This window comes from Anabrus simplex, chromosome 1 (assembly GCF_040414725.1).
Source record: "Anabrus simplex isolate iqAnaSimp1 chromosome 1, ASM4041472v1, whole genome shotgun sequence".
Taxonomy (NCBI): Eukaryota; Metazoa; Arthropoda; class Insecta; order Orthoptera; family Tettigoniidae; genus Anabrus; species Anabrus simplex.
The window spans coordinates 1,686,163,301-1,686,190,899 of NC_090265.1; the positions used below are offsets into that span (position 1 = coordinate 1,686,163,301).

A 27,599-nucleotide genomic window follows, 5' to 3' on the forward strand; every position below is an offset into this window, starting at 1 on the left:
GTGATATGTCCTCCACCCTTTATCTTGGATATGAATGTGGATCCCTTGCAGAAATTTTACTTTTGGCATTGTTTTTCATTTCAGAACAACATAAAGTGCAAGCTTTCTGCCATCAGCTGTTAAAGCAAACTTTGCAGTATATACTGTAGTTATTTTCCACTTCCAGTAATGCATGTGATATCATTCAATTTCCCTTTCTTATCGATTGTTTGACTTTGTGGTATATTAAAACTGATTGGCATATGATATGAGTTTCCTGTTTGAGAAAGCAAATATTTCTTCATTTCTCACTTCCCGACCTTGAAGCAATGAAAATCAATTATCTTTTTGGTTGAAATTGTTTGTCTTCCATGCGCATACTGATATTCATCATCAAATTAAGCATCAAACCTCGACTAACTGTAAAATCAGAGACACTGACCCCATGTGCTGCAGCTATTTCTCTTTCTTAAAAATGGAGCATTTCATGAGAAATGGCTATCCATTATTGTATAATGATATCGCATTTTTCTGCAGATCCTCCTCTACTTGGGGAAACTTGCCAATTTTTGGGCCAAGAGAAGAAATCTTTGTGAGACTCGTTGGTTGAAGTGCAGTTTTATGTTTCCACCAGTAGTGTACGTTGCACTTGGATACTGAATACATGGCCTGCTGCCCTATTCCTATGTTTTTGGCATAACTGGTCACCATGAGTTTATGTGATGCAGTTGTACTTGAAAACTTGCTTATCATGAATCAGCAAACAATTTTGAGATCACAGAACATGTGTGTGCCTGAAACATTCATAAAATACATTTTTATCTGACTGGAATAGAGTTTCACTACTCAGGTGTACGCTGATTCACTGACTAAGCTAGTGCAGAGGTACTTCCTAATGGACGATATTTGGAATATAATGTTTTGCAAAATGAAGGCTTCTACATGTCACCTTTATTTGTAAATGAGTATGAAACTGCACAATGAATTATTGAGAAAGTGGATGCATCAGTTATGCAGAAATTCCTTTCCCCACTACTTTAAAAAAACCCAAAATGGCATTTGTAAATTATGCAAGAAAATACAATATTCTACAAAGGACAATTCTTTTTATTATGCTTGTGTTAAGAGACCTAATTCCATGTTCTCCTGAAAACTTACATCTTAAGGTCCCTTCATATACTAGGGCTTTCAGTTGTTGTTTTCTCGTTTCTAAAAGACAGTAATGCTTTAGGACAGAGGAGTTTAAGGGGTTATTAATGATTTCAAATAAGAGTTGTGGAGGCAAAGGATGCTTTCATACTAAATGTAAAAGCTGGTTGATGTTTATTCTTTAGGATTTACAGACTGAAAACTGAAAAAATTAATGGTAGTAAGAGGGGTTGTGTGTGTGTGTGTGTTGTTTTTAAATGGTAATGTTCTGTTCCTAGTTCTAATGGTATTGTTCTTTTTCTGTTGCAGTTGATGTTCGGCTGCCTATAGCAGTGGAAAATATTATACAGAACATATGGATAGTGTTCTTTGCAATCATATCCATTTGTTTAGTGTTTCCATGGTTTGTCATTCCCTTGGTCTTTCTGGCAGTCTTGTATTACACAATCAGTTCAATATTCAGGTAAATACTGGTCACTGTTGACTGTTTTGTATGTAGATAACGGTAAGCTTTCAATCTTTGATGAATAGTTCATCCATTTCATTCAGCAAATTCACCAACCACATGCAAAATCTCCTCCTCAGTTGACACAACAAGCAGCCACCACAATACTGACTGTTTCCAAAGTGACAATACTACTGCTGTTGATTTTAAGTTGCACCGGCTCAGACAGGTCTTCTGGTGACAATGGGATAGGGAGGAAGTGACTGTGGCCTTAATGAAGGTACAGCTTCAGTATTTGCCTGGTGAGAAAATGAGAAATTGCAGAAAACCATCTTCAAGGTTGCCGACAGTGTGATCGAACCCACCATGTCCTGAATACTAGCTAACAGATACACGGCTCAAACCACGCAGCCAACGTACTCAGTTGTGACCAAAAAAAAAAAAACTCACTCACTGGTGGGTTGTCAGGGTCCTTAAAAGTAAAATTACTACTCAGAGAGGTAGTATGTTTTACTATCCACTAAATGTATTAAACTACTGTTTACAGCTATTTACAAGTTCACTCGCATTTGAGTTTTACACTCATCACAGTTTTACTCAGAATTGTAGTCGAACATGCTGTACACAGGTATGTCAGACTCCTGTTCTTCTCATGGCTTCTCACAATGCAGTGACGTTCCAGAGCAGTTCACAACTAGCAAGCCTCAGAACTCCGCATAGCCAACTGATGGACTCACTCCCGATAAACGACTTTTCATGGACTCACAACCGTTTGTTTATATTCAGTCATTTGTAATTGACACAACACTGACTCACTTAAAACTGGCTGGCATTTACCGGTTGCTCTATTTATATATGCATGTGGAAGCCACTAGTAGTTTCTAAGTCCAGATCATTCCATTTTTTTTTACAATTTGTTTTACATTGCACCAGCACTTACGTCTTATGGCGACGATGGGATAGAAAAGGCCTAGGAGTGGAAAGGAAGTCGCCGTGGCCTTAATTAAGCTACAGCCCCAGTATTTGCCTTGTGTGTAAATGGGAAACCACGGAAAACCATCTCCAGGGCTGCCGACAGTGGGGTCTGAACCCACTATCTCCCATTGTTAATCATCTTCCAGCTTCTTCTGGAGCTTCCTTATCGTGAGCCTCAACAGTTCACCAGCACTATTATTTTGCTTGCTGCTGGCCTCATCCACATTGTTGCTACTGTGCTGCAATTATGATCTCTCGCTGATGTTATTGCTGATCACCCTGCATTTGGCCTTCATTGTAACAATACATTCCTCTTGATCTCAGAGATGCACAAATACCTTTCAGTAAATTTCTCCTTTAGATACATAATAGTATTAATAATATTTTCAAAATATCTTCATGCTTGAATATGTTATTTTTAACAATAATTTGTCGCCATGTATATTTCTCTTATATTTCTTGATATTTGACTTCGAATTATTTGTTGCAGAGTGGCCATCCGAGACTTGAAGAGGCTAGAAAATGCTTCCCGCTCACCCATCTTCAGTTGGGTGGGCACGAGTATTCAGGGCCTGAGCACTATCCATGCATTTGGAAAAGAAAATGAATTTATGAGCAGGTAAAATGTTGTTCCATCTCTTTTCATAGAATTAATATGTTGAGGGTATGCATCAACACGCTCTGAAGGGCTGTTGTTACAGATCTTGTCTTCAATCAATTACTTAAATTGTCCTGAAGGGGTTTTTTTTTTTTTTCTTTTTTTTTTTTTTTTCTTTTGCCTTTGTCTTATATTTCTATTCTTCTACCACCTATCTTTATCTGTATCTTTCTTTTCCTGTCCTTATAAGGCTCTGGGCCCTACATTGCCAGTATGGACTGTTAAACATACAGTTCAACATTCAGTCTGAAAGTCTTCATGAAACAATGATTATAGTTAATGAACGTAGATTTCATGGTCCATTGTCATTTATTATATAAATAAATGGCAATATTTATGTATTTATATAATAAATTATGCTAGTTCTTAATTTTCTGTTCATAACCTGCACTATTATGATAATCTGCTTTCATGCCCCTTACTTGGGAATTATTAATTAGTAAGTAACCCTCAGCTCCTAGCTTCCTTAACTTTTTACATGCACCAAAATCCATTTAATCTCCAAATAACCTGCCCTTTATGCCCAAGTATAGCTGTGTTCATCATGTCCACAGTTAACTTAGCCTTTGTTTCTTTGTCCCACCTGTTCATACTATCGACTCCTACTATTTTCATGTCTGTTGCCTCCAGCTTTTGATTAACAAGGAAGGGCTCACACAATTCTGATTTCTGCATAGTTTGTTGGATAGACTGTATCAAAATTTGCTTCCCACAAGATTAATAGTTCCTGTACACAATAGGTACAGGAACTATGAGCCTCAGAATATACAGACAGTTATCAAAATAATGTAAACACCTTTGTTCCGGAACACATCATATTTGTGATGTGGTAACACTAATCATCCCCTGCTCTTATAAATACACATTTGATATTTAAAATTAGCCTTGTCAATATGTAGTTATTTAATTAATTATTTATTTTCACCTAATATACTGTACATGATTCGAGAGGACCTTGTCTGTTACCTACAAATATAATCGATTGTAGGTAACAGACAAGGCAAAAACATTTTAATAAGCCGTGGACATGGCTACATTAAATATCGAAACTGTACCAGTTGCTGTTACAGTACTTTGTATGTGACAGTACAAGAAGAAGCAGCATTTCTTTCTACCTGCAGAACGGTTGAGGCTAGCTGTTGTAACAAAAGTACAACTCACAAACCTCTGCTCCAGGGCCACATTCCTAGCCAGTCAGTCACACTCGTCCATCCCTCTCGCTCTTCTGTCTTTGTCAATATGCTTATCGCTACCTGTCAGGCAGAGCTGATCATGTGAACTGGAAGTGTTTTCCTCTCCAGGCAGTCAAGTGAACATGGTATTAGGTATCGTCCATCTGTTGTATTGTCGACAAGTACCAGTATTCTGTCTTCACATTTCATTGTTGTTTCTCAGTTAAGTTTTCTTGTGTAGGTCAATCTTTAAGTTATGGAGAAACATGGGAGTTATATGGCTGGGTTTAAACTCAAACTGATAAAATATGCTGAAGAACATCGTAACAGAGCTGCTGGTCGAGAATTCAGTGTGACTGAGTTTAATGTTTGCTACTGGCATAAACAGAAAGCTGCGCTAGAAACCACCAACCGAACATGTAAGGCATTCAGAGGGCCGAAAACTGGTAAGTACCTTGAGCTGGAAGACGAGTTGCTTCATTACGTTACAGAGTTGCGAAATGATGGCTTTAGTATCTCACACGAGATGCTACATTTCAAAGCGTGCGAACTAGCAATTATTTACCGAGCTCGATAGCTGCAGTCGCTTAAGTGCGGCCAGTATCCAGTAATCGGAAGATAGTGGGTTCGAGCCCCACTGTCGGCAGCTCTGAAGATGATTTTCTGTGGTTTCCCATTTTCACACCAGGCAAATGCCGGGGCTGTACCTTAATTAAGGCCACGGCCACTTCCTTTCACTTCCTAGACCTTTCCTATCCCATCGTTGCCATAAGACATATCTGTGTTGGTGCGACGTTAAGCAAAATAGCAAACAAAACAAAAGAAAACTAGCAATTAAAGAAAGAATCAGCTGTTCGGATCTGAAAGTGAGCCGGGGTTGGATCTGTAGATTCATGACACGAAAAGGATTGTGTCTGTGAAGGCAAACATCTCTCTGCCAGTGATTTCAGTGACAAAATCATAGATTTTCATCATGATGTGATAGCAATGCATAGAGGCACCTGTTTATGTTGAAAATTTTTGTCTAATTTTGTCATTTTTTAACAGTTATTTTGGTATATTTTTAGCTATTTTTATTTTATTTCATCAATAATTTTGCTAAATTTTATTTCCACTTTTCAGCAATAACAGGTAAACCAAGAACTTAATTGATAACACATTTACAGTACAAAGGGTACTAGGAAAGTTTTGCAGTATACAAAAACGGTTGGCTGGACACCTCTGTTATGGTAAGGGATGAAAAGTGGTCTAGAAGAGCCAAGTGTTGAGCCATGACCTTGGACGGAGCTGCTTGAGAGCCTGGATGACCTGAGGCAGACAAGTCTCACTGTACCACTTCGCAGTAACTGTCCTTTTTTCCCCAGCACAGGAGTCATTTCATCCAGGCACTGGTCAACAGTTAATCCACGAGCAAAATTGTAGTGGATAATTGCGCGATATTCACCTTTAGACCACACTGACATCTTAACTTGCTTTCAATCCCACTGCTTGATAACAACTGGTGTGAAGATAGAGCCTTACTGTCTTCTAGACCGGTTTTCATCCCTCTTTTCATCCCTCACTATAACAGGGGTGTCCAGCCAACCATTTTTGCGTATTGCAAAACTTTCCTAGTGCCCTCTGTATGTAGTGGAATTTAAAAGCATTTTCACTACCGATGGAAAAGTATTATTTTGCCAACTGTGTGGTAAAACAGTAAGTGCAGATCAGCGTTCTCAAGTAACCCAGCATTTGTCTGGAAATAAGCATACTGTGGCTCTTTCGCATGTGCGTTCACGACAATTACTAATAGCTGAACCAGCTACTTCAAATGCAGGCCCATCTAAATATTCCCAGTATTATTTAGATGTGTGCAGAGCATTTGTTTGCGCTGACATTCCTCTTGGCAAAATAAATAATCCAGGGCTGAGAAATTTTCTAACAAAGTACATTAATTTTGAGCCTCCAGACGAATCCGCATTAAGGAAAAAATATCTCCCAAAATGTTACAAAGAAACTTAACAGAGAATTTGGGCAGTATGTGATAGCGAAAAACTGTGGGTGAGCATTGATGAAACCACTGATTCAAGTGGCAGAAAAATAGGAAATGTTGTAGTTGGTGTGTTGAAGAATGACCAGACTGCTTGTGAACATTCTTATTTGCTAGCATGTAAAGAAATATTTGCTGCAAACCATGTCACTGTAGCTAGGTTATTCAATGAAGCCGTGCACTTACTTTGGCCAAAAGGTATAAAATACGACCATGTATTGCTTTTCCTTACTGATAGTGCAGCTTTTTTTATTTAAATCTAAGAGTTTCATTTTTGTCCGTATTGAACTGAGAATGGAAGATCTTCCATAGTGCAGCTTACATGAAAAAGGCAACCGAAGGCCTTTCTGTGAGCTTTCCAAAAATGATACACATAACTTGCGTTGTTCATGCCCTACACAGGTTATGTGAAACTGTGTGGACTCAGTATCCTCAAGTGGATAAATTAGTGTCTAATGGCAAAAAGATCTTCGTAAAAGCACCCTCAAGGATCATTCTGTTTAAAGAGAAAAACCCGGATCTTGCGTTTCCTCCTCTGCCTATTGTTACGCAGTGGGGTACCTGGCTTAGCGCTGTGGTATACTACGCAGACAATTTTGAAAGTTTTGTATCCATTGTGAATGCACTAGATAAAAACGACGCGTTGTCAATTGAGATTCTTCAAGAGATACTGAAAGACAGCTCTTTGAAAAATGATTTGGCGTTTATATCTGCCAATCTTCCAAGATGGCGGCTTGTCATATTCAGGTGTTGGTAGTTCTCCGAGTAATACTTGTGTTCTCGATAGTTAAATATGCCTACGGTCCTGTTTGTTTGTGCTGATATGATTACAGTACTCTTAAGTTTGACAGTGCGCAAGACACAGTTTGGGAAAGAGTCCTAGTGATTAATAAATGCAGTTTATCTGGCCTCGTGGCTTCTCTCAACGGCTCGAGGTACTTGTTGTCGCCACACCGAAGTGAAAGGTGCGCCCGCGGCCAGGGGAGGCCGCCTCATCCGCAGGTATCCAGCAATGTGCTAGCCGTCGTAATGCTAGCGCTCTCCGGAGATGTACAACTGAACCCAGGACCCAACCAAAGCAATCATGGTATGACATTTTTCTATCAAAATGTGAGGAGTATGCGTAACTCACTTGCTGACTTTAATGCTGGACTAAGTAAAGGGAACTATGACTGTATTTGTATCAATAAGCATACGGAATTTCATGTTTCTATCCGTATTGAACTGAGATCACAATTAAATTAGCATATAGCGGGTTCCACCTTTTCAATACATATGCAATGTTGTTGGATGATATTTACAACCTTATTTATTACAGATTACAGAACATGTTTCGGTGTACAATTCTTAACACCATCATCAGCTGCATGGAAAGTGTATAGAAACTTGGCAATCAAAACAATGAACAGCATATTGTCATACTTAACTCCATATATACAGACATTAGAATGTTGTTATAATAAAATATTAACATCTTATTATGCCAGATTAAAACTATAATGTGTGAAAAGGAAACTCGTGCAAATCAAAATATAAAATTCCTCATTTAGTATATGAGTGGTCTTCAATTCCTTAATGTCTATGATTTTATACACTCGTAAATTTGGCTTCACATGAGATCCTAAAATTATAGGATTGAAGTTGAATGCAGTCCATTTGATATTAAGATATTCATTTTTTGTATACGTTACTTTGTTGGATTAAAAGTTCGTTATATACAATAGGATTATTAAAACTGAGCCGCCGTCTTATTTTTGTTGAGTATAAAAACGTAGTATTTTTAATGCTGCATGTGTAGTGGTTGAACTGTGACATTAATTTGCCCTACAGTTGTTAAGCGCAATTTGTTATACTCAACAAAAATAAGAAGACGGAAATTAACACCTGTATTTTACAGATATAAAATCAGTGGAGAAAGTTTAAATCGTGTGGAGGAGTTTAATGATCTAGGTGTAATTCTTAGTAACAGGAATAGCTTATCCTTTGAGAAACACATCGATGGTATTATAAAGAAATCTTTCAGACTCCTGGGGTTTGTCAAAAGGAATTGTAAAGATTTCAGTAATATTGCATGTATCAAAACACTGTTTTGTTCCCTAGCGAGACCCTGTCTCGAGTATGGTTGTGAGGTGTGGCTCCCATATCGGAAAGGCCATATGCACCATCTCAAGAGAGTACAGATAAGGTGCATGAAGTGGATTAGTTTTGGATTCCTGGGCATGCCACTCTCTTCAAGCAGGTATGAAGAATTTGTAAACATTCTTGGAATGAATATGCTGACAACGCGCCGAAAATGTGCGAATGCAATGTTAGTGATTAAATACTTGAAGAGTAAAGTGGACTGCCCGGCTATACTGGGGTTGATCCCACTTCATGTTCCAAGCAGACGAAGAAGGGAGATATGTACATTCCAGCTGCCCAAATGTAGGACGGTTGCACATGAAAATTCTTGGTTCATGAAAGCCCTTAGGACCATAAATCAGCTGGAAGGGTCACTCGACATTTTTTACCACCCTTTCACTACAATTCGGAAAGTTCTTCTCAAGGGTGGAACGTGATAATTTTGTAAATTATGTAAATAATCTGTAGAAAACATGTGAAGATTTATATCTGTTTGTACATATATGCATATTTGTATATATATTATTTAATTTAATTTTCTAGTACATCATCTGTAATTGGGACATCCTGTACGTGATAAATATATTCTAGAAATATATTCTATACTTAAAAAATCCACTAACCTGTTGTCCGAAACAGTGAAGGAAGTGTGCGCTGTTGAAAATAAATTAGATTCACTCCCAGCTTTGGAGGTACAGGGACTGTTAAAGGTCAAATATCAAAATTTGTTCAGGGAAAACAGAGGATTTCAAACAGTGTGCCAAATTTCTAATGTATTAGAGGGTGCTCATGTTGGCGAAATTGATGGCGTTAGTGTTGGTGACATTCCTCTCCTTAACTATGCACGTTTGACTTCCTGTGATGTAGAGCGATCGTTTTCGCAGTATAAGGCGTTCTTTAGGAATAATAAGCATGCATTTGTGATGAACAATTTGGATATGACCTTTGTTGTTCACTGCAATTCTGAGACTACTTCTAGCAACTAATATTCCAGCGTGTGATGGATGAGTACGAACTGGTACCATTTTTTCAAAGATGATAGGTTGCTTTGCCATATTTAAACAAAACAATACCTTTAAAAAAGAATTCATAATATCTACTCTGGCATATAAAAAATTAATATATCATACTCCACATTTCCATACACAGACACCAATTTGCCTTAAGGAGCACGTTTGGTAGCACCATATTCTAATACAAAATGTTATACTTATTTACTTCTTGAGCGCGAGTAGTTACGTGATATTTAAGGGAAAATAATTTTAATTTATCACATATTTTAAAGTTTTTCAACACATAAAAAAATAAATATTTTTCACATTTTTAGCCCCAAAATCTGCTCCCTAATGATGAGATAGTATTTACCCATTTTAGGTTTAAGAGCATGATAATGCTTGATAATGAAAAAATGGTCAACACACATTTTTCGCTTTGAGCACATTGGTTGAAGGCAAACTGGCCACATTCTTCCCTGGGACAATAATGCAAGTCCACTTTCTAGACAGTAATCTGAAGGTGTTTGAAATGGCTCAGGGTGCTCACTGGAATATCTACGTTTGAAAGAAGCAAATTAGATCATGCTTTTGAACCTATTGCCTAAAAACTGGAAATGTAGAAATGACAGAAGGTGAAGAAAATTATCTCTGTGCTACACATTAAGGGACACTTTCAAATTATGTTTGATCGTGTTTGTTGAATTGCTTGAATATGCTTTCGCATCAGCTAAATCAGTTGTTATGCTAGCTGGAAACTATCCATTGGGCTCCGAGACAAGAATCTACATTTGTGGAAGTAGCATACCATCCATTTCAAAAACTAGCATTATGTACGAATGCATTGTTGCTGCAAGGGAACATATGGCACCAAACATAGTCTTGCTTCCCATAACAGCAAGAGCCTTTCCAAAATGTAACTCTTATCCAGTCTGAATTGATCTGCATTTAGTACCTTCATACATACATACATACATTATCATTATAGACTGTTATGCCTTTCAGCGTTCAGTCTGCAAGCCTCTGACAATTTACTAAACGTCGCCACAATCCTCGATTTGCAACTAGTGTTGTGGCCTCATTTAGTTCTATACCTCTTATCTTTAAATCGTTAGAAACCGAGTCTAACCATCGTCGTCTTGGCCTCCCTCTACTTCTCTTACCCTCCATAACAGAGTCCATTATTCTCCTAGGTAACCTATCCTCCTCCATTCGCCTCACATGACCCCACCACCGAAGCCGGTTTATGCGTACAGCTTCATCCATCGAGTTCATTCCTAAATTAGCCTTTATCTCCCCATTCCGAGTACCCTCCTGCCATTGTTCCCACATGTTTGTACCAGCAATCATTCTCGCTACTTTCATGTCTGTTATTTCTAACTTATGAATAAGATATCCTGAGTCCACGCAGCTTTCGCTCCCGTAAAGCAAAGTTGGTCTGAAAACAGACCGATGTAAAGATAGTTTCGTCTGGGAGCTGACTTCCTTCTTACAGAATACTGCTGATCGCAACTGCGAGCTCACTGCATTTGCTTTACTACACCTTGATTCAATCTCACTTACTATATTACCATCCTGGGAGAACACACAACCTAAATACCTGAAATTATCGACCTGTTCTAGCTTTGTATCACCAATCTGACATTCGATTCTGTTGAATTTCTTACCTACTGACATCAATTTAGTCTTCGAGAGGCTAATTTTCATACCATACTCATTGCACCTATTTTCAAGTTCCAAGATATTAGACTGCAGGCTTTCGGCACAGTCTGCCATTAAGACCAAGTCGTCAGCATAGGCCAAACTGCTTACTACATTTCTACCTAACTGAATCCCTCCCTGCCATTTTATACCTTTCAGCAGATGATCCATGTAAACTACAAACAGCAAAGGTGAAAGATTACAGCCTTGTCTAACTCCTGTAAGTACCCTGAACCAGGAACTCATTCTACCATCAATTCTCACTGAAGTCCAATTGTCAACATAAATGCCTTTGATTGATTTTAATAATCTACCTTTAATTCCATAGTCCCCCAGTATGGCGAACATCTTTTCCCTCGGTACCCTGTCATATGCTTTCTCTAGATCTACGAAACATGAACACAACTGCCTATTCCTCTCGTAGCATTTTTCAATTACCTGGCGCATACTGAAAATCTGATCCTGACAGCCTCTCTGTGGTCTGAAACCACACTGGTTTTCATCCAACTTCCTCTCAATGACTGATCGCACCCTCCCTTCCAGGATGCCAGTGAATACTTTCCCTGGTATACTAATCAATGAGGTACCTCGATAGTTGTTGCAATCCTTCCTGTTCCCTTGCTTATTAGATAGGTGCAATTACTGCTTTTGTCCAATCTGAAGGTACCTTACCAACACTACATGCTAATTTTACTACTCTATGAAGCCATTTCATCCCTGCCTTCCCACTGTACTTCACCATTTCAGGTCTAATTTCATCTATTCCTGCTGCCTTATGACAATGGAGTTGATTTACTATCCTTTCCACTTCCTCAAGCATAATTTCACCAACATCATTTTCCTCCTCCCCATGAGCTTGGCTGTTTGCATCACCACCATAACAATTTCCTTTTACATTGAGAAGATGTTCAAAATATTCCCTCCACCTCTCCAGTGATTCCCTGGGATCTATTATGAGTTCACCTGAATTACTCAAAACACTGTTCATTTCCTTTTTCCCTCCCTTCCTAAGATTCTTTATTACTGTCCAGAAAGGTTTCCCTGCTGCTTGACCTAGCCTTTCCAGGTTATTACCAAAATCTTCCCATGACTTCTTTTTTGGATTCAAGAACTATTTGTTTCGCTCTGTTTCTTTCATCTACGTACCAATCCCTGTCTGCCTTTGCCCTTGTTTGGAGCCATTTCTGATAAGCCTTCTTTTTACGTTTACAGGCTGCTCTCACTTCATCATTCCACCAAGATGTTCGCCTTTTCCTATCTTTACACACAGTTGTTCCTAGGCATTCCTGTGCTGTTTCTATTACAGCATCCCCGTATGCCACCCATTCACTTTCTATATCCTGAACCTGCTTACTGTCTACTGTTCGAAACTTCTCACTAATCATATTCATGTACTTCTGTCTAATTTCCTCGTCCTGGAGACATTCTACCCTTATTCGTTTGCAGACAGATTTCACTTTCTCTACCCTAGGCCTAGAGATACTTAGTTCACTACAAATCAGATAGTGGTCTGTATCATCGAAAAATCCGCGAAAAACTCGTACATTCCTAACAGATTTCCTGAATTCAAAGTCTGTTAAGATATAGTCTATTATGGATCTGGTACCCCTAGCCTCCCATGTGTTGCGGTGAATAGCCTTATGCTTGAAGAATGTATTCGTAACACCTAAACCCATACTAGCACAGAATTCCAGCAAACGCTTCCCATTCCCATTAGCTTCCATATCTTCCCCACATTTACCAATCACCCTTTCGTATCCTTCAGTTCTATTCCCAACTCTTGCATTGAAATCGCCCATTAGCACTATTCTATCCTTGCTGTTGACCCTGACCACGATGTCACTCAATGCTTCATAAAACTTGTCAACTTCATCCTCATCTGCAACCTCACATGGTGAATACACGGACACAATTCTTGTCCTAATTCCTCCCGCTGACAAATCTACCCACATCATTCGCTCATTTACGTGCCTAACAGAAACTATGTTGCGTGCAATGGTATTCCTGATAAAGAGCCCTACCCCAGACTCTGCCCTTCCCTTTCTAACACCCGTCAAGTACACTTTATAATCTCCTATCTCTTCCTCATCTCCCCTTACCCGAATATCACTTACTCCTAGCACATCCAGATGCATCCTCTTTGCTGACTCAGTCAGTTCTACCTTCTTTCTTCCATAAGCCCCATTAATATTGATAGCTCCCCATCGAATTCCATTTCGTTCGCCAAGTTGTTTCCAAGGAGTCCCTCGCCTGTCAAATGGGAGTGGGACTCCATTACTCCCATAGGTCCGAGGCTTGCTTAAAGTGTTCTGAGTTCGGTAAATTCATGAAGCAGGATGCTGCCCTACTTGCACATAGTCCAAGTGAGGATCTCTCCTCTATCGGGTTATGGACCACCGGTGAATTGTATAGTCTTAGCCGCCTGAGCACAAGTAGGGCCACGACTCAGAGTATGTCTGAGATGCCCACTCCCATTCCATAGCAACTGGTATCCCGACTCTCAGGACCACTTACTAGGCCACTCAGCCGTTGCCCATGGTTCACGAACTAGGACGTGACTACAGTAACCCACAAACATGAACCTTCTCTGAAATAAAATTTTGTTCATCCCTTAAATACCTTATGTTAGTGACATATTCTCTGGCTTTTGTTTGTACTGCAGCTACTTGTCCCAACTGCAGTTAGTGAAATGAAAGACTTATGACTCTCTGTATACCACACTCCGGAGATAGTTACGTGACTCTCATCTCTGCTTATGCTCCGACATTTGATGCTGATGAAGATGCTAAAAACCATTTCTATAATTTGCTTTCCACAACCATCTCCAGTGTACCAACTAAAGATATGGTCTTCCTACTAGGCGACTTCAGTGCTAGAGTTGGGAAGGATTATCTGCTATAAGAAATATAATGGGCAAACAAGGACTCCATACTTGCAATGCCAATGAATTGCTGCTTCTCGGTCTATGTACTGAACGTGAACTTTTCATAAATAATAACGCAGTTTAGCCTACCTAATCGCTTCAAGACCACACGAATGCACCCTCGCTCTAAGGATTGACACATCCTTGATTGTATCATCACTCGACAATGTGATAGGAAGGATGTCCTTATCATCAGGACAGCTAGAAATGTTGATGATTGCTGGATGAATCACAAGTTGCTATTCTCTCTTCTTAGAATCAGCCTTCGCCATAAACCATCCAGGCATTTTCAAACCCCATCCAGGCGGAAGTTTGATACATCTGAACTTCTAGATGGACCCACTCCCATGAATTTCCACAACATGATCTCCAACATGCTGACAAGTGCTCCAGGATTTTAAGGAACATTCTGAATAAAAATTTCATATAAATAGATAACAAATGGAGTTTAATAAGGTGATCCACTTAGCCCGCTCCTATTTAACATAGTAACTGCGGACATAACTCAGAGCATTACAACAGAAAAGGTCAAATTGTACGCATACGCGGACGACATGGTGCTTGTATCCTCTGAGCTAACGAATCTCCAGGAGGCTTTCAACAAACTTTACGGTATGGGCAACCGAGAACAAACTTCAATTAAATGAAAACAAAACTGTATCAGTGACTTTTAGAAAAGGAGGCAAACCGATAGCTAACAATGTTATAATTTATAAAAGAGACACACTATCGATCGTAACACATGACAAATACTTGGAAATCACATTACAGACTCACGGAAATGTATACAGTATTCATGTTCAGGAGAGAGTTATTGCTGTGTTATTAACTATGAACAGTATATCGAATTTACGGAAGTAGTGACATATAGTTTGACATTAATCTGGGACCAACTAACAAAGAAGAACCTCAAGAAAAGTGAAAAATTAAAAGCAAGATTCCTGAAAAAGGCCTTGTGTATTTCAAAGTATACACCCTCACGTCTGGCGTTTGTTCTTGCCAGAGAATCCTTCTACAATTTGAGATACGACCTATTCCTGCCATCAACAGAAGCATACCAGAGTCTACTCCAAGAAATGCAAGGAAAAAAGAAGGAAATATTTTCTGAATTTTACGCTACAAATGCTATGATCAACAGAGAATGGATAAAAGCCAATTATGCATTGAGACACATCGTGATGCGTTTTGCGGTTCATGGTTTTCACCACCATATCTGCACGAGAGACATCTACCATCAACCGGATGAACTATGCGTATGCAAACTTTGTGATAACCCATGTGACAGATATCACGTAATGACATGTAAGCGTAGTGAAATATCTATGACAGAATTCTGTGAAAGTGCTTAAGATTATGTCCTCTACTTATGCACATTGCGCAAAATTAAATTTAAAATATGCTTTCATGATACATAGAGTACCGTTAAGTTAGGTTAGGTGACGCTGTTTGAATAAGAAAACTGAAACGTTTGCCACAAAAATGTGATTGATCAACTTCGGTACGGTGTCATTTTCTCGCTATGTGCATTTGCAAGCTCTCTCGTCGACATTTGAAGGTGATGTTGCAGTAGATTAATAATACTTATCAACTGCTGTTCCATAAGGAAAATCAGAAATAAACGAGGAAAACATGTTTTTGTAATAAATACATAAATAACGTGGTTGATAGCAGTTGTTAACTCGTTAGAAATAAAGGCCGAGTAAACGCTTGCTTACTTTTAAAACTCTACACTGAAATTAAGCCCACCTGGTGGGCACGATTGTTAAGGCGTTGAAGTCTAAACGGTCTGACACCGAGATTAGCCGGTTCGAATCCCGTCGGTCAAAAACATTTTCACCATCAGAATGTTGGTCAGCAGGGTAGGGGACACAATTATAATTATTAAATTAATGTCGTAATGGTCCACCTTTTTCAATACTGTAATATGCAATATTATTGAATTACATTACTAAACCAGGGACTAGTTTCGGCCTTGGCTGGCCATCTTCAGCTTTAATGTAATACATCTAATAACTAAACAAATGTACAAATACACAATTGACAAAAAAAAACAAATGTACAAACACATAATTGACATTAAAATCTGGGATGAACTATGTAAAGTTTGAAAAATAAATTAGGCTCTAAATTCTGGAGTATACTCATCATCCAGACTCTTTCTTGCATTAATATTCATAGAATTGTTAGTTCCATCACTGCTAATCATTACAATTTCAATTGCAAAATGGGAACTGGTAAAGGTTGAATTGCAAATTTATACCAGCTACAAATTAAGAATGTGTCAGTTTTAACCATATCTTCAAGTGCCGTCCTGACAATGTCCAGCAGCATTTCAGCATGATTTTAACAAGCTCTATGGGAACATTTCATTTTATTTTTCGTTGGTTGATGTGGAAACACCATCTAGCAGTTCTGGGTCAGCTGGTGGTTATTTACAGTGGCGTCCAGTGGCTTGCATACTGCTAACACCACTCAAGTAGAGTTGGTGATTGATGATCTGACTACGAATCATCATTCATCTGTGAAAACGCAAGTTTTCAACAAACTGATTGCCATTTCATACCAATTTTAATGTGCATGGGCTTTTTGCCGAATTTTACAAAAATTGGATATAACGACAATCCGTTATAGCGAGTAAAATTTTTGCCGTTATGAATTCTTGCTATAACAGACTTCTTCTGTATTTTATAAGCATCAGCCAAATTCCCTTTAGAGAATTTTGTGCTCTTCTTATGTAGTGATGATAGAGCATATGATGAGCTACTATTTTCCTGAATATCAACTAACATAAAATTGTTTCTGGATATAACTCATCTTGAAACACTTGATCATTGCCAAAATCAGTATCAGTTTCCTTATCGTCCATGATTTCTTTATCAGTCATAACTGTGTTACATTTTTCAGTAACAAGCTGTTCTTCAATCGGTTGCTTTTTAATGAAATTGGAAGTTCTTTTTCTCTAATTAGCATTTCCTCAGAAATACCAAGATTAGGGGTGCGCGGCTATGAGCTTGCATCCGGGAGATAGTGGGTTCGAAACCCACTGTCGGCAGCCCTGAAGATGGTTTTCTGTGGTTTCCCATTTTCACACCAGGCAAATGTACCTTAATTAAGGCCACGGCCGCTTCCTTCCAACTCCTAGGCCTTTCCTATCCCGTCGTCACTGTAAGACCTATCTGTGTCGGTGCGACATAAAGCCTCTAGCAAAAAAAAAAAATTACCAAGGAAAAATCCATTAGCATCTTAACAATCATGGCTTGTTTCATTCCATCTGAATTCGTACCTAACTCTCAACCAACAGGACCAGATCCATGTCTCATCTTCCCTACCCTTCCTCTTCCCATTTCTTCCTCCCCCTCTCCCTTGAGTACATGTATTCCATAGCATCTCACATTGTACCATAGGTCTTTCCTTATGTTCTGAAACACAAATAAACTTATCTCATTTGACCATCTGGGCTCTTCCTTATAAAATATCCGGTTTTCAGTCAGCTTTCTTTCCCACAAAGTAAGTTGGCCATAAACAGAACATTCCAAGAATAATTTCAGGTGGACTTGAAATAGACTTAAAGCTTTTTAGGACATGTCGAGTACATAAAGTAGGCTTACATGTTGAAGAGATACTAAGTAGAGAATAAAAATAGACAACCAGAGACTTCTGAGCCCAAGTTTGTAGGTTCAATCCTTACTCAGTCTAGTGGTGTTTGAAGGTGCTCAAATATGCCAGCCTCATGTCGGTACATGGAAGAACTCCTGCAGAATACAATTTTGTAAAAATGGGACGGTATACCAATAAAGTAAAAAGTAAACTCGTGCCCACGTCCCAAGCTCTTTTCAGGCACACCCACAGTGGAGGTGAACTGCATGTAACATTTCAACCACATATCAGCCTTCCTACCATTCTTAAATTTCTAGCAAGACTGGAAATCGAACCTGGGCCCCCCAAGGACGGCAGATAACAACACTATCCATTGCTCTTTGGAGGCAGATGTTATACCAATAACATTATTACTTACCTCGAATACTCACTGCTGTTGCCAGTGCTCAGTGTGGAATCTGGGACAGACTTGGCTCACTTACTGCTAGGTAGTGGATGATGGAAAGGAACTGGCTGGCCAAGATCCCTGATCCCTAATGATACGTGACATACACAGGCATTTAATTAATTATATTAATGTTACTGATTTTGCATCCCATTAACTACTTTTACGGTTTTTGGAGATGCCAAGTTGTCAGAATTTTGTCTGCAAGAGTTCTTTAGCATGCCAGTAAATCGACCGACATGAGGCTAATGTATTTGAGCACCTTCAAATACCACCAGACTGAGTCAGGATCAAACCTGCCAAGTTGGGGTCAGAAGGCCAGCGCCTCAACCGTCTGATCCATTTAGCCTGGCATAAGAAGATGAGAGAAGCAGTGAAAGAAAAGAAGAGCTGTCTGGGTATTTACTGATTCACGAACCACAGGAGGTTCTTGACCTTTGCATAAACTACAAGAGATGGCACTGTGGGAGGTCAGTGCTCAGTCGTCCGCCACTCTGTGTCGTAATGGCAGGTAGCGGTACAGTTCCAGTTGGAGAATCGACAAGGCACATTCAGAGCCAACAAAAGCAGCGCCTAAAAACAAATTTCTTGAGGAATGGGAAGAAAAGATTTTCTGCATTCCCAAAAGACACAGTGTCCTTTGCCTTTTATTTAATGGGTTTCCACAAGGGCAGATTTTAGTGAAATAATTGTGAGTGTAAAAGAAATGTTATTAAAAGTAAAATCTTGTAATTTATTATTTGTTTACTGTAGTTGAAAGTGCATATAAAACGTAATTAGTATTTGTTTTCAGCAACTGCCACTGTTTGTGCCTCTTATCTGCCAGTCAATTTCGAACTATATGGTGTTGGCTGGCTTTGCAGATTGCTTATCAAGTGGTTTGGGGTTTACCTATACTTGATATGAGATGGACAATAATTTGTAGTTGGATCATATATTTGTATATCGATCATTAATTTTGCAGGTTTTCACATTTATTCGATGAGAATTCAACATGTCTTTACCTGTGTCATGTCAGTAGCAGATGGTTGGGCATTAGAATCGACTGCTTAGCAGGTATGAATATATAGTCTGTTTTTTAGTTTAGTTCTGTAAGATTGTCTGACTGTAATTAATTGAGACTTTCTTTTGTTTGTCAGCATGTGTTGTGTGTATCACTAGCTTCATGGTGATCCTCCTTCAGGGGCAGGTTCCTCCGGCCATGGCAGGACTTGCTCTGTCATACTCGGCACACATCAGTGGTGTATTCCAGTACACTGTAAGACTGATTTCCGAAACGGAAGCTCGTTTCATTTCTGTGGAGAGGATAACGTCGTACATTGAGGTTTGTGTCATAAGTGAGAACACCTAGTGCAGAGCATAATTTGTATCTCTTCGCGAGACTGATTCCCCAATTAGCTGGCACTATGAACCTGCCTCTCACTAAGTGCTTCTCTCTCTCATCTCTACTGCCATTGCGACCTTTCTAGAGGTTGTGGAATTGAAGGATATACATCAGAGTGAAGTATTTAGTGTTTGACACTCAGGATGTGTTCCTGTGCCATTTTCCTTACATTACTACATGTACAGGGCTTTATTTTTAACACTTGACTGATGCGTTTGTTTCTCCACCACCAACCGTGCATACAGGATGCACTTTCGGACTCCCTGCTTCAAATACCGTTTATACAATAGAATACAATCTCACCTTATAACAGATGCTGGAAGTGTCGTCCTTCCTGGATTATACAAGCATTGTACTGCATCTGGAAAGCATATTCTGACTGACACAAGTGAGTTCTTCCACTGTAATGTTTCTGATCTCATTCATATTGGTCTTTTTTAGTTCCTTCAATGTATAAGGATTTGTCTGATAAACCTTTTCTTTCAGTCTACCCCACAAGTAATAATCACACACTGTTAGACCTGGAGAGCGAGGGGGGAAAGAGACCAACACTGATCATTCTGTCTGCAAAAACTTCCGAGAGTGTAAGAAGGGATTCTTTTGCTATATGAAAAGTGGCTGAATCTTGTTAAAACCATCCAAGCGATTTTTCTTTTTCCATTAACTGATTAAAGAATAGCATCAAAATGTCATGTTGATACCTCTGTGGATTTACTGTTGTCTCGTGAAAGACAGGCCCAGTTATTCTTCTTGTATTAACAGCACACCAAACGTCAACCTTCCTATCATAATGAGAAATTTCATGAAAACCATGTAGATTTTCTGACCCCAATAGCAAGAGTTATGACTCTTTGTGTAAATCTGTATGGTTTCAGTTTAGCAGCTTTTTTGCTCTGTGTGCATAAAGAACCGAAACCACTACTTGTACTGATTTCGGGAGATATTTATTCAGCACTTGTTCAAGATTTGCATGAATTTTGTCTAGCTTTTCTCTTGTTAAAACTGTTCATTGGTGCTTGCATTTCTTGTTTTCCATGAGCCAGTACTGTCAGATTTATTCACTGTTGTGAATTGCTGTTCTAGAAGGTGGCACTTCGAAACGCACCAGGCAAGCTGATTCCTATTCGAAATACTTTTTACATATGAAGATTCGCTGCTGTAATGAAAGCATTTTTGCAAATGAGCAATCGAGGGCTTCAACCTTCGATTGAGCGCTCGCCATTGCAGGCTACAGACCAGCTTTCAAGGACAGAACCAGCACTATCACGCCCCTGGCAGCGAAGAAGGCAAACACTTTGTCATTGGTCAGAAGTTAAAAGTAAAGCCCTGTATACGTAATGTTTTTCTATCCCTTAGACCCATTTCTTGATACAGGGTCGGCGAAGAGGTGAGGTGAATTTATGTGGCATATTTTTATGGTCGGATGTCCTTTCTGATGCCAGTCTTGATTGAGGAGCTAATGGAGATGGACTGAATGAATGAATTAATGAAATCAGGTAAGGAGGTGGAAAGAATTGGCTATAGCCTATGAATTGGAATTGTCTCAGCTTTTATCTGGAAGTGAAAATGGCAAACCACTGAAAACCCTTCTCAGGACAGCTGATAGTGGTGTTCGAACCAACGTATCTCACAAATGCAGAGCGCTCCATAGCCATACCACGCTAACATGCATGGCCACTCCGCTCAGTTATATGTATAACATCTTCATAAAATACAGAAAAACTGTGCAAAAAGACTACACAAATTCCTAAACAAATTTCCAGACCCCCCCCCCCAATGCCTAGTGTCAATACAATAAGAAACCTAGTTAAAAAAGAAAAGCAGATAAGTCATAATAGCACATGACACATTCTTATAACTAAAAAATTAGATGAAATTAGACTGAGACTAAGATACACCCCTTAGAATTCTCTTATATTTTGGTACAGGAAACTGAAATAAGTAGATATTCTGCTTATAAAGTAATGAAATTACTTTGCATAAATTTATACATAATTTTGGCAGTCCAACAGTTAAGGGTGCAAAACCCCAGTGAGAGGTTGCGTTTATGGAACAGGATTCTAGAACTAAGTCTGGGGAAATCATTCTGATCTTTTTTCTGTTTTTTTCTGATGAAGGATGGTTTTATTTGAATGGAGACATATGTTCCCAAAATAACAGGCATTACAGACAAGAGAAATAAGATTTCATACTCAAAATTTCACACAGTGAAAATATCAGCATCTGGCGTGCAGATATTGGTTCAGTTTTTTATGAAGATACAGTAAACTATGTGTGCTATAGGAATCAGATCCTTAATCCATTATAATAAACTAACGCAGAATGCTTACCAGGGTATTTTCAGTAGGATAATTATTGGCAAGAATCCGTGGCCCTCCCATGAAGACAGGTTTTAATACCATGTAACTTTTATGTATAGGGGCACTTAGAAATAAGGTTTATGCAGGAAATCTATGTGAAATAATGACCTTTCAAGTAGATCATTGCTGAATAACTTGTGAAAGTTAATAGTAATTTCATAAGATGATGTCAACAATGTAAGCATACAATGGGAAATATCTTCAGCATCATATGCAATCTGGGTAAATGCAAATTCCTAAACTATGTGTCTCGGTGCAGGAAGCGAGTGGGTGACAGCTTGGCAGGAGGCAGGCTTGTAGCGCCGGTTGATAAAGGAATCGCTGCCTTGCAAAGGTGTATAGATTATGCTCTGTAGATAAGAATTTCCTATAGTGATCTAGATCTATATTTTGGATAATGAATTGGAGTATTTTATTTACAGAGTTTGGTGAGTGAAGGAGGTACTAATCCTCAAGCCAAGCCCCCTTCAGACTGGCCCACTAAAGGAAGTATTAAATTTAAAAATGTATCTCTTTGCTACAGACAAGGACTACCTAACGTCTTGAAAGATATTAATTTCAGTATTCTTCCAGGAGAGAAAATAGGTAAGTACACTTCTCGTCTGAAATGAAAAATAATGAAATTTAGCAGTAATTTCAGAGATTTCTTACTGTTCATTTCCTTCTTCCAGGAATAGTTGGCCGCACAGGCTCAGGCAAGAGTTCATTAATTACAGCCCTGTTTCGTCTAGTGGAACTCTCAGGTGGCCAGATAAAAGTTGATAATTTGGATATTGCAAACATTCCTTTAGAACTTCTGAGAAGCAGTTTCTCTGTCATTCCACAGGATCCTGTCTTATTTGCTGGAACTATTAGGTAATATTTGACTGTGCTAACTTAATTTTATGATTTTACTTTATCAAGATGATTTTCATTGTTAAGATGATGGGAAAAAAATATGATTTCTCTCACAGAAGCCAGAGAATTTTTGCTCATATAGTTTAGGACCACTTCTTCTTGTAGTGCCATCTCTAACAAAATTTGGCAATGATTTTGATGCCTACATTTCTGCCCTGAGCTATTCTAATAAGATGTTATCTACTGTAGTGTATTAGAGAGCCAGGAAGATCTCTTATATCTAAGGATGTGACCAAGATATGCTTTTTTTTCTTACTTTAATGCTGTGAAGCAACCCTCTCTTTGATTCTACGTTGCATAGGACTTGTTGATTGACCGTCCATGTTCTCCAAGGTATTTTCAGTATGTCATTATACCCCCATCTCAGAAGCTTCATGCTTATGCCCCATAGTTACTTTGCGAGAACGTGATTCTACTCCATACAGAAGATTAGACCAAACGGAGCATATAACAAATCTCACATAGAATTACTGCTTCATTCCCATAAACCCATTTCTTGCTATCTCAAAGTGAAAGTCATCTCTTATACAGGCCTTAGCCTCGGCACTTGGTGGGATTGAACCTCAGGACCATGTGCACCTCACGAAATCTTGTTTCTTAAATTTTTCGACTTCCTGACGGGGAATCGAACCCATGTCCTTCCGGGTGAACTAAGCACGCCTTTACTGCCTCAGCCAGGCAGCCCTTCTTGCTATCTCTATCCTAGTCCTGATCTCCACATCCAACTTTAGTAGGGGCTCAGTCCAGTTGCTGAGGCACTTGAACTTCTACGTTAAATCTCAGGTTAAAGGTGTTCAGATTGTATGAACTTTCTTTTTTAATTTCATGTAGATGTCAGATTCATTTTTTTCCCTGGTAGAATTCTAAACTGAAACCTTAGCCATGAGATATGCAAGACCAACTGTAATGCAGGATACTAATTTTCGACACTTAATCCTCTGCTTCATACAAATAAGAATGCAAGGATGATTTCTTATCTGAATACAATTTTTGCCATAAATATTATTTTGTACTTTCATTTGTACCTACCAAATTAGAACACATTATTTCTAAGTAGATTGTGTGATTTGTTGCTGTTTTAGGTCCAATCTGGATCCATTTGGCCTATATTCTGATGCTCAGGTCTGGGACGCACTGGAAAAGGTGAATCTCAGAGGCAGAATAGCAGGTACCAATGCCCAGCTCGGTACACCTGTTGGTCAGAGTGGTGACAATTTCTCTACTGGAGAGCGGCAGCTTTTGTGTCTTGCCCGGGCTATTTTGAAGAACGCTAAGGTAAGGAAAGTTTCTTTTAGTAGGGTGATAACTCAAGATTTCTATGCACTGTAAGTACCGTTGTTGGATGCTGGGAAATTAAATTTGAAAGCCTTCTTCTTCTTCTTCTTCTTCTTCTTCTTCTTCTTCTTCTTCTTCTTCCATTTATTTATTTATTTATTACTTATTTTATTTATTTAATTTATCATACAGATTATATGGATGGTCTAGTGAAAAAGGGTAAGCCCCATGTGCATTAGTTGCTTCACAGACCTACTAAACTAATATATACAATAATTACGTTATTCACATATTAACACTTGTACAGTAATTCATTCACTCGACGACATTTTCTCTCCCGTCTATGTTCTAGTGCCATTGGAAGGAGCAGAGTGAGCGGTCACTGTAGATTTCTAGGATTATGTTAGTTATATGAGGGCAGGTCAAACATAGATTATATCACATATAATTTTATATTTTAGCATTCAACCAAAAAGTGAGAAAGCAATACATTACTATTCTGCATGATCTCTGAATTTGGAAAGACTTTCTCCTGTTGAATTGGCAGGGTTTTTATTTTTATTGTTCCATCCTTGAAGGAGGAATGGGGATGTGTTTGCAGCCAATTGCACATGAACGCCTTTGCTCTCGCATTATTGCCTAACTGCTATTCCACCAGTGCCTCTTTAAATGGTCCAAACAAATTATATCACAGGGCGATAAATCTGGGCTGTAACGAGGGTGTTCCGTGGTGTGCTGTGAATGTTTTCCATTATCGTGGAGAATAACAATGTCTTTGGATTGGTTGTCAACACCATTGTTGTAGGTACAATAGCTTTTGTATCTTCTAGAAGTTGGAAGTAGTAGGCAGCCATCACCATTCCTCATTCGTGGTGGAAATAACTAACAATATGCCCATGGAGCCCCAAAAACAGTTGTGAAAACCTTTCCAGCTGACAAATGGCTTTTGGCCTCTACTTGTGCAGATTTTCCTCTTTTCCACCACTCTACGTATGCTTGCTTGTTTACATACACGGATATAGTGATGGACCCAAGTTTCATCAAAGGGATTTGGTTAAGGCTTCTGACAATGACATGATAAGAAACCTTCCAAGTTGGGGCATTTTCAACGTGAGGAGGTTAAAGAGACAGCTTGGTGAAGCTGCTCGACATGAGTGCTATGTACCGACTGACTGTTCGACTGTATATCACAGCTCAAACAGTAGAGCACTGGCCTTCTGACTCCAAATTTCCGAGAAATGCACTTGTGCTTCCACAGAACGGAGTTTTTTTTTTCTGCTGGTGGCTTTACATCGCACTGACACAGATAGGTCTTATGGTGACGATGGGATAGGAAAGGCCTAGGAGGTGGAAGGAAGCGGCCGTGGCCTTAATTAAGGTACAGCCCCAGCATTTGCCTGGTGTGGAAATGGGAAACCTCGGAAAACCATCTTCAGGGCTGCCGACAGTAGGATTCAAACCCATTATCTCCCGGATGCAAGTTCACAGCCGTGCGCCCCTAACCATGCGGCCAACTCACCCGGTAACAGAGTTATTAATAGGGATTATTGCCCCCTTGATCCCCAGTTTATCTGCCTGTAATTAGTAACTCTGGGGTAAATTAAAAAATTCCATGTGCAAAATGAACCCACACACCATAAAAGAACTGAAATATAACTTTAGGAAATTGCTAGAATTCCTCAGTATAAACTAATGATGAATAATTTTCTAGCAAGGTGTCAAAAATGTGTGGAGAATGAAGACAGGCAGTTTCAACACCACCTGTCATAATTTTGTAAATAATGAACATGCTAAAGTTGTTTGGGTACTGTTGTATGCATTGACTTCAACCTGCATGCGTAAAAACATGCCAAATAATTTCTTCTTACTTCATCCCCAACCCCATATCAGGAGATGGGACTGAGGGGTATGTATACATACATACATACTGTGCCTGTCTGGGGCTTCAGTGCACAATAATAATAATAATAATAATAATAATAATAATAATAATTCGTGAGTGCATCGGCCGAATGGAAAATACGTGATGAGATCTTCGACGAAAGGCCCTAGAATCAAATTCTCATCATCCCTACTTCAGAATAACCACGGCTGTAATTTTAGAGCATTACAGGTCTGTGATACGTTCGGACTAATGGGCATTAAATAAATTATTTATAAGTAGGGATCTCAATATATAAGAGGAATACAACGTCACTACTAAATCAGAAGAATGATGTTTTAAGGTTTTATGAATATCAAATTTATTATCAACTGAGAAAGAACATCCACAACTAAAATGAAATGTGCCGTAAATAATCTCACTTACAAACAAAATGCGGGATTCAAAGTAATGAAATTATTATTTAATTTTCTTGTGGAATTAGTATTCCACACCAATAATCCCGATATTTAGAGGCCTTTCACTTGTTACTACCTCTATTATTCACAACATTGTTAGGCATTTATTAATTAATTAATCAATTAATTATACATAATGATCGGCACTATAATGATCACCCTTTGGGATATCATTCCAGCTTTCTAATCATGAACTGGAGTTTTGAAATATTATAATTTCTTGTGATCATATCATTACGCAATCAAGGATTAAGACAGTATGTTAATTATGACAAGCACATTCCAAGATATCTGAAAGTCATATTCAGCCCTAATAACTAACTTCATTATTATTTACAAAGGTGTAACTAATCACATAGGCATATTTCGCCGGGATTAAAAAAATACCATTTAATCATTTAACATAAAATAATACTGGACTTATGGATGACGCGTGGACAATAACACGACATTTTACATGTAATAATACACTCAACTACTACCAAACATATAATATGACCCTTTATCATATATACAAGATTATATGGAGGGAATGGTCCTTCTATTACCAAAAATAATAGCAATGATACACGTTGCCCTAGATGGGGGTCGAACTCATGGTCTTCTCACTGCAGGATGCATGTTTTGAATTTCTAGATCGGATGGAATGAACAAAATAAAATTGGGAGGAAGTCTATTGTTTCTAATATATTTATTCAGTTGCGGTGACAATTAACTACTCTATGCGTAAATGTCCGTCGGATATTGTTAGAAAGTGAATGGTCACTCAGCGCTCCACAGTCAAGGCTTGTAACGTGCCCACAGCTTCATTCAGCCCTTGTGTCCAGCTGGTACTTTCTCTAGCGTAATGGTACCTTCGTCCGCCCCTCCTTTATACAGTCAGGGGGAAGATATTTCTCTTCAGTAAGCTGCCTTGATAGAAAATTCGGGCCAACACGGTTCCTTCAAGCTCGACGCTAACATATTAATTCTCACGTGGTTCTATTCAACCTAATCCCATTATAACTAGCGTGGTACGATTCTTCACGCTTTGCATAGATTATCTCTGGCACATATTTATATCGCCTTGACTATCAATCGACAAATATTCACCGACCATCACTTCCAGCTCAATACCACGAACACTCGCATATATTTACATAAGGGATATTAATTCA

General features: G+C 38.8%; 1 protein-coding gene across 7 annotated transcripts in view; it reads left to right on the forward strand.

Moving 5' to 3' along the window:
- LOC136858684 (ATP-binding cassette sub-family C member 5) overlaps window positions 1-27,599 on the forward strand; it is a 299,980-nt gene that overhangs the window by 248,750 nt on the left and 23,631 nt on the right. For all 7 annotated transcript variants that reach the window (XM_067138409.2, XM_068225666.1, XM_067138411.2 and 4 more), the window contains 7 exons: window positions 1,438-1,591; window positions 3,039-3,167; window positions 19,151-19,242; window positions 19,326-19,510; window positions 22,353-22,515; window positions 22,602-22,785; window positions 23,910-24,102. In XM_067138409.2, coding sequence (XP_066994510.2) covers window positions 1,438-1,591; window positions 3,039-3,167; window positions 19,151-19,242; window positions 19,326-19,510; window positions 22,353-22,515; window positions 22,602-22,785; window positions 23,910-24,102 — 1,100 coding nt within the window. The remainder of the gene's footprint in view (window positions 1-1,437; window positions 1,592-3,038; window positions 3,168-19,150; window positions 19,243-19,325; window positions 19,511-22,352; window positions 22,516-22,601; window positions 22,786-23,909; window positions 24,103-27,599) is intronic.